General features: G+C 36.1%; 1 protein-coding gene across 1 annotated transcript; it reads right to left on the reverse strand.

The window, feature by feature from the left end:
• Positions 1–2,150: 2,150 nt before the first annotated feature.
• Positions 2,151–3,400, reverse strand: EXPA11 (expansin 11). The gene is made up of 3 exons (XM_089154975.1): positions 3,169–3,400; positions 2,737–3,058; positions 2,151–2,641 (listed from the first exon to the last, which is right to left on the reverse strand). The coding sequence occupies exons 1-3, from the start codon at positions 3,314–3,316 to the stop codon at positions 2,335–2,337; spliced, it is 777 nt and encodes a 258-aa protein (XP_089011101.1). The 5' UTR covers positions 3,317–3,400; the 3' UTR covers positions 2,151–2,334.
• Between the last annotated feature and the right edge of the window lie 4,910 nt (positions 3,401–8,310).

Raw genomic sequence — 8,310 nt, forward strand, 5'->3', positions numbered from 1 at the left:
TAGTGTATTCAATTAGTGAAACAGTTCATTCTTTGTTTATTTTTCTTTAATTTCAAAAATGCCTTTACTAAAATCTGAGGAGAAAAAAAATAAAAAATTCAAAAACAATGTCTTCATTAAATAAGCTTCGAAGGCAAAATAATGTCTTTTTTTTTTGGTAAATAAGAATAAGATTTATTGAAAGGGTATAATAGTCTTTTTGATAATATAAATAACCATAAAAAAATAATAATAAAGAACGACCGAACCGCCCTTGCAATCACTAGTTGGCACTTTTTAGCTCAAGCTAGCTTCACCTTGATTTGAACTCGAGGGTGCAAAATCCCAACCCGAATCCAACCCTATTCGCTTAAACCCAGCATAGGTCCTCTATAGTTGACCCAAATCTACTGGGCCAAATTAGTTTTAACTTTTTGTTTTAAATTAATTTTGTCATTCTATGTTAGAGGTGTAAATAGATAATTGAAATCCGTCTTCAAATCCACATCTACATCCTTTTAGGGGTATCTGAATCCATCCGATTACTAATAAGATGCGGATATGGTATAACTCATTTCTTACCGATTATTATCCGTCCGATTAAATTATCCGATTAAGTTACTTACTTGAATTATTTTCTCATTTTTGTAAAATTTTTACTTGAGATATGTGACTATTTTTCTAAGTTTTTTCACTAAAATAACTACAAAAGTTGTTAAATTCTAAAATTTCAAACATAACCCTCACAAATAAAGTGCTAAAGATGTTAACAAGTAGTCAAAAACTTGTGTTTAGCTTGTATTTATACCAATTTAGAAAATCTACTTGATAAAATAACTATCCGACTCTTAACCGAATCGGACTGAATCCGTCCGATAACCGATATGATATTATTTGAATCTGTCCGAATATAATAGGATGCAGATATAGTATTACCACTATCCGATCTGTTTACACCCTTATTCTATGCATTATAAAAGAAAAAGAGAAATTATATTCTTTATTTTTTTTTACTTTAAATCACTCTTTACAAAATAAAGAGAAGTATGGAGGAAGAGTATAAGAGACGCAAAAAAGGAAATAATACAAGCAAAATTTCTATAGTAGCATTTTACCCAAAAAAAAATTAATAATAATAACAAATAAATAAATAGAAAGTCAAAGCTAAAACTAGGATTGGATTGGAGAAGACCAGATTGGCCTCAAGGCATCAACCCTAACCAAGACATACAGTTTCCAACCTTAATTTACTTTCCAGGTTGAAAAGCCCTGCCAACCCATTATGGACTCTACAAAGTTAGAACGACTTTAGCTCATCAAAATCATTCTATGCTGTTGACAAAATAAATATGATAAATAAAAAATAGGGTTCCAGTTTGATTATTTTTTGTTTGTTCAGTTCGATAGTTCATCTAAAAGTACCTTATAACATTTTGTCCCTGTCTCCTTCGGATTTCTCTTACCCCTTCTCGATTTGAGAATATCAGTATTTAACCTCTCAATGTTTAGGTAAAAGATTTTATTGACCACTTGTTCAGGTCACTGTTTTAAGAACATTTTAATTCTGGGTCAAGACCCTTTTTTCATTCTTTTGCATATCTAGTTCTCATCTAATCATGCTCAGTTTTTACAGAAAAGATGGGATAAACACAAAGGTGAGAACTGAAAACACATGTAGCAATGCTGGTTGGTCCCAAATCTCCTATCATCTGCATGTGCTTCTGAGTTACTTCTTCTGCAATTCTTTTTGTCCCCACAGGGTCTGCAGCTCTGATCAGTGCTCAGATTCCAAAACCTTGACTTCATAGAATACTATATATATGATTGCAGTCTCTAAATCATATCTTAAACCATTTCCTCATCAGATCCAAACTTGATTCCTCCAACTTCTTCAATGAATAAAGTAGGGAAGATTCAATGTCTCTTATAAACCCAAGAGTCCTTTTATTGATTTCATGATGATACATAAGAGATTATAACAAAAGATGCAAGCTGCTACTATTACATTGAGATGAATGTACTATAAGGTAAAAATCAAGGCCCAAAAAACAGTATTAATTAATGGAGAATCTACAATTATATGTGTTGGTTCTTCTTATCAGAATAAATTTCATTACCAACTTAATTAACTTAAGCTAGCTAGTAACATGATCAACAGGTAGGGTCTTGAGTTGATAGATTCAACAACAGACCAGCCTAACACAGCAAGAGAAACAGCAATTTTGGTTTTGATCACTTCACCATTCTGTAGCAATTTGGATATGTTGATGGATAGGCGGGCTGCTTCAGTAAAAAAACAAGCACGCCTCAGCCAACATTGAACCCCCAAGCCTCTCTGTTTCAGTATAACTGGGCTTAGAATTGAACTTTGCTAGAGAATGTCTGACCAAATTCCCAGTTTGATGGAACTATATCTGGGAAGAGGCGTGTTTCGCCATCATCGGTGGTGACCTTGAAGGAGAGACTTTGGCCATCAAGATATGAATTGGATTGCCAATTAGCTCCCCAATTTCTTGACATTGAGAGCCACCCAGTTTTCGAACCTTTGATCCAAGCAGCCTGAATTGCTCCACTTCCTGCTACATTGTGTATCATCACCAGTTCAAAGTAGTCTCTCCCATTAATAGTGAACCTTACTCCACCATGTTTCTTACAAGGAACCCTACACAAAACCCATTTGGGAACTATGAGATTGAAGCACATATAACATGAAATCATTAACTGCTGAAAGACTAAAATAGTAACAAAGTAACAAACCTTTGGTATATAACAGGAATGATGCCTCCTTTGTAGATGCCAATCTTCTCCCAAGCAGCCTGAGCCATGTCAAAGTGCTTCAGAGGAGGATTGCACCAGCCACCATTGTCACTGGCTTCATCATAATTTGGTGGACAGTAATTGGTGGCAGTGACAGTCACTGATCTTCCCTTCACACACCATTGAGTGTCTGAGTTGTAATCACAAATGATTTTAAAGCATTGCCCACATGAAGCACCATCATTGTACAGAGCAGAACTTAAAGCTGCAGTTCTAGTCCCATACCCAGATGAGTACAAGTTCCCATAACCACAAGCACCACCTGTTACAAATCGATCAACGATTATATCCACTGAGATTCAGCCCTGTGTAACAATGAAAACCCAGAAGAAGAAGAAAAAACATAACAGAAGAGAACAATTTAATGCTTACCCATTGTTCCTGAAGCATCACTACCCCCATAGAATGTAGCATGACCTTTGGTCCATCCAGAAGCCTTGTAAGCCATGACTTGATTGGGTTGAGAGAAGAATGCCATTGAAACCAACAACAGTAGAATGATGTTCATCATCATCTCCATTGTTCTTCTCTCTAGCTACTTAGGGTGAGCTCTGGGATTTTTGCTTCTTGGGTTTGTATCAATCTGATGATTTGATGAAGTACATGAATTGGGTACTGTATAAATAGTGAAGCCTTCCTCTGAACGCAACCACCGCTCACATGTGGCCACCGCAACTATAGAAATCAGTTGGGATTTTTAAAATCTTGTTGATTAATCTAATGTGTTCATCAACCATTTTTCTGCAACTCTGATCGAGGATTTCCTGGACTTCCACATTCAATTATTCCCACGTTCTCTTTCCTTCTCTTCCCACCAGACTCACATGCGACTTGCCCACAGAGATCAGAAGAGATATATTTTAACTCTGAATTGGTCAAAAAACTACGCTGTGTGACTTTATTTATTATTTTTGTTCTTTTGTTTATTTTTGCTCCCTTGTTTTTATCTATTTCAAGGAAAATTTTATCTGGTTCAGTGGATTGAAGATGATATCTTGCTTAAACCATCTCATCCAACTCACATGGCTTTACAGAAATAATTAGTGTTGTGTAATGATCACCGAATATATTAGAGTTAACAACTAACAACAATATTCCCTTTTTCAGTAGTGTTATCAGATCTCAGATGATAATGGACCACCATATAATTAACCGGTTTTCACATCAAAACCTGTCCATTGAGGAAGAACCACATTCATACTGTTCAAGTCGTTTGGATTCGAGCTGATTTAGATTTGGATCCAATTCTGATCTTGTGATTTGGATTGCACAATCATTAACTAACACCAAACCAAAATGGAACCAAATATCCAAGACTGATCAGATGACACCCTTAAACCTTATAATTATTTTCTTAGCTATCTATATGATGTGTCTAAAAATTGATCAGCCTTGGATTCCAGCAAAACAATGTCAAACAGGGCCCGGGAAGTTACCTCCAAAGGCTGAGTCAGGAGGAACACCACCGTTACCTCTACGAGTTGAGAGCTAACGAAATGTGAAAATAGAGGGACGATTCGTTACATTCACTTGGTGTTACGCTATAATTTATATAGGGTTTATCTCTTACTATCAATCGTTGGATCAATCTAGAAGTCTCATTATTAGTTGTCTGATCATAGGGTTTCTCCCCCTCAATGTGAGTTAGTTACAGTTTCTATATAGAGCACGATCACCTATCTGAGTTCAACGGAATCATGTCTCTTTCTATAACCGTCAGGTTCCTTCATGCTTACTATACCTCTGGACTTAATTCTTGAACCAGTCCCAACCGGGATGATTGAACCAACCGTGGTCCGGACCGGTTGATTATTATTTTTTATTTATCACTATGATTCAACATAAAAATAAAAATGTATAGTTATTAATGAATGAGAATCTCTCCAACTTCCCAATTCCTTCCATCCTCACATAGGTAAAGGCAAAGTGATTATCTCAGGAATTTTGCTAGGTCAGTGTGTCTGAGACTTTGAGGTGGTGATGCCCAGCCTTGAATGGACACCATGTAGGCTCTATTAAATTAACCGTACAAAAGAAAGGTTCGATTCAAATCTATAAAAAATCTTGAACATGCTCTTTTGTACGGCTGAGATTTAATAGAGTCCATGTGGAGTCCATGCAAAGCTAGTACCACAAGCACCACCACAGTTAGACGTCCTAGCATTGCGAGATCCCTATCTCAATCCTACGACAGCCAAAAAAGGGTTGTCCGGGTGGGAACTGGGATCCACCTATGCCTATTTGCAATAGGAAAGAATTAGGGTGCACAAGGAGTTGGAGACTATCTCAATCCAAATTCATCTACTGTTTGGTGCACTTCTTACCCTTTCCTTCACAGAGAAGCTGTTTCTAGTTCGATTAAGAACGTCACTAACATGATGTTGCAAAATAATAAATTAGAGCCAAACCAAATCATCAATGATCAAGCCAATATACAAAATAAGATTTTATTCTGTATACATTAATGAAAGACTTATTTCAAATCCCCTCGAAGCCAGAGGCATAGTCCAACCTATTATGTAATACCCCACTTCTAATATATAAAATCCTCAACAACCAAAAGAAAAAATGAAAAACTTATCAGTCCCCACCGCCATTAGGGACTAGGGTTAAGGCTGGGCAATCTGACCATTGGATTTTATATAAAACCCATATGAGAATATGGGTTGACAATTAGAATAGGGGCCCACAAGGAGTTGGTAGTTGGTTAAACAGTTGGAAACTTTGACATTTGAATGGTCAGGATTGATTGGCAAGTGGGCGACCTTCTCACCTTATAAAATGGGTATATTCCCTCTCTGATTAATCCATGATCTCATCTCAAGGCTAAAGCATTTAGAAGCAATCATGAGATAGGCTGTCAAGAGAGATTCTTCACCACTGATAACCTTATCAAACTTTCATGATCATATGAGTGAGAGAGTAGATGTGAAATTTTTTTAGGTCTGTATGATTGATGATGAAAGAGTTTCTTATAAGAACTGTGGTCAGCAGAAAGCTTGGATTTAAAGGATTTGTATTCAATTAGATATATTGGCCGATAGGTATCCATATCTATATCGAATTAAATATATTGGCCGATACGTATCCATATCCATATCGATATTTGATATGATTGTGATATAAATTCATTATGGTGTAAAACACTATCTTTAAAGGGAGGTGATTCCAAAGGGAAACACTGAAACTAATTGACCCACTTAATCCAAATCCGATGTTAAAAACAAATTAGTTAGACGAAAGCCATGTTCCCCTTGATATATAAAATTATTTAAAGGATAACAAAGGTCCCACAATTTGTTGTGACTTGAAGGTAAAGATATAAAAATAAATGAAAATTTACAAGTAAGTATTTAAACAACTAAAGAATAGATATGATTCGATGAGATTGACTAAGAATTTAATGAAATGAGATATATTTTACTATCAACAAAAGAAAATAAATGGAAAACAGGAGATCGAAAGTGCAGACAAGAGTGGGTTTATAGTGGATGAAATTTGGACAAACAATTCTGACATCGCAGATATCTTACCATGGCCTTCAAGAAAAAAAATAGACTCTTCGGGAATTGCCAATTATACTAGAATTGGCAACAGCGACAAAAAGGTCGGAATACAAACCTTTCACAAGCCCAGTGCTTCAAAGGTATTTTGAGGAGTATGCCAGAACGGCAGCAACCTTTCAAGATGACTGTAAAAGAACTATTTTTAATATCTGTAACTGTTTTGTGATGTAATATTAATGCAATTTCCTTTTTCCTATAAAAAACAAAACAAAAAACAAAACAAAACAAAACAAAATAAATGAAGTCTATCCAAATTTAGAAAATTATAGGAATACAAGGACATGAGCAAGGTGCAAAAGTTCGCTTGGTATCGCTGGTTAGCTACCCAGCAAACACAGCAAACTTTTGCCGGAATATCGGCGATGAGAGGAAGTAGATCGGCTTTAGCTTTAACCTTTAAGGGGAGAGGATTTCGGCTCTGAACTTCAAGGATTCAAGTCTTCAACACAGAGCCAATGACGGCAAATGAGAGAGCAGTGTTTCCGGTCAAGAGATCCAAGGTACTGGAAGATGTAAGCCAAGCACACGTCGGGGAGATCGGAGACTTAGCTTCGAAGAGAGAACGGAATCAGATTTGCTTTGAATGAGATTCTATGTAGGGTTTGTGGATTTGCTATTGGCGAGGTTTAACAGCGATGAAGTTAAAGAAGTCGGCGGCAACTGTCCCATCCACAGAGAAGGAAGGAGCGACAGCGATCGGAAATCAAAGCAGCGACGACGATGAGAAGAGCAATCAGCGGTTGTGCTTCCGTGTTCTTCACTTCTTCCTCATTTTATCTCAAATATTCGATAATATCGCTTGAGTAAACTCAAACTTCAAGGTTGCGCAGTGGAAGGATCAAGTGATCAGCATGTTTTGGATCTTTCTTAAACTCTGTTTTTAATGGAGAATCGCTCTTATTTCACCAAATTACATACGATTTTCCGGCGATATTCCTAGAACATATTGAAAGTATATTTCAATGGTGGATTTTGGTTTGCCCACCACCAATATGGGCAAAATTTGCCGAACTGTTGCACCTTGGACATGAGAACCTTGATACATGTGACTCAATTGTAGCAGTGGAGCAAGTGGTATTTCCGTATAGATGAAATAATGAGAAGGTACAAAACAAGTCAGGTGAGAATCTCAAAAATAGCATTTAAGGAAGAGAATACAAAATGGAAACAAATGGATTATAGATCTCATGAATGTGGGTTTCCCAAAAAATTAAATCAAAAGAAAAACAAAAACAAACAAAGAAGGATCTCATCAATGTAAAGGGCTTGTCTTGATATGTGAACAAGCACCTTATTAAGCACGTGATGGTTGCATGAAAAACTCTTCTTGTACGGTTGTACCCATTTTTCAATCTCAAATTGTAAAGGGTTGAAGGAATCTCTTGTTATTAGTTAAATCCCTTTGACAAAATTATTCATTTATTTTATTTCTCTTTCGCATTTCATCAAACATGTGGTGGGGTATTTTATATGAGGCAAAGCCCACACTGTAACCACATTAAATGGATCTAATCTACAAGCAATCTATTGAGAAGTTGGAAGTTAACATTTATATCTATAAACTAGCATGAATGCCCATGAACTGATGAACGTGAAGAGGAAGAAAAGTCAAAAACTGAATACTTAAAAAAAAATGCATTTGAACAGCCATGTGCCCTTCCGCTAAGTTTTTGAGAACTCTGTTTTGAAGTATGGGGTGTGAAGAACTTGTTTTCTATTTTTAATTCTGATTCAAGTTCAATCATCAAAAATCAGTTTAATGTTGGCGTTTCGAATACTTACCTTGCTTTGTGCTCAACCCCTTATCATTATTTAGGGTTTTACTTAAAATAAGGAAGTCATCTAGATTCTAGAAGTCAAACCATACCTGAAGTAGTTGGTCCTATCATGACTCAGTTTTATGATTTTTCCCTTCCACCCATGATGAAAAGAGAATCTTTTAATTTAC

The sequence above is a fragment of the Hakea prostrata genome, chromosome 5 (genome assembly GCF_041222555.1).
Source record: "Hakea prostrata isolate BN-2017 chromosome 5, UWA_Hpros_2, whole genome shotgun sequence".
NCBI lineage: Eukaryota > Viridiplantae > Streptophyta > Magnoliopsida > Proteales > Proteaceae > Hakea > Hakea prostrata.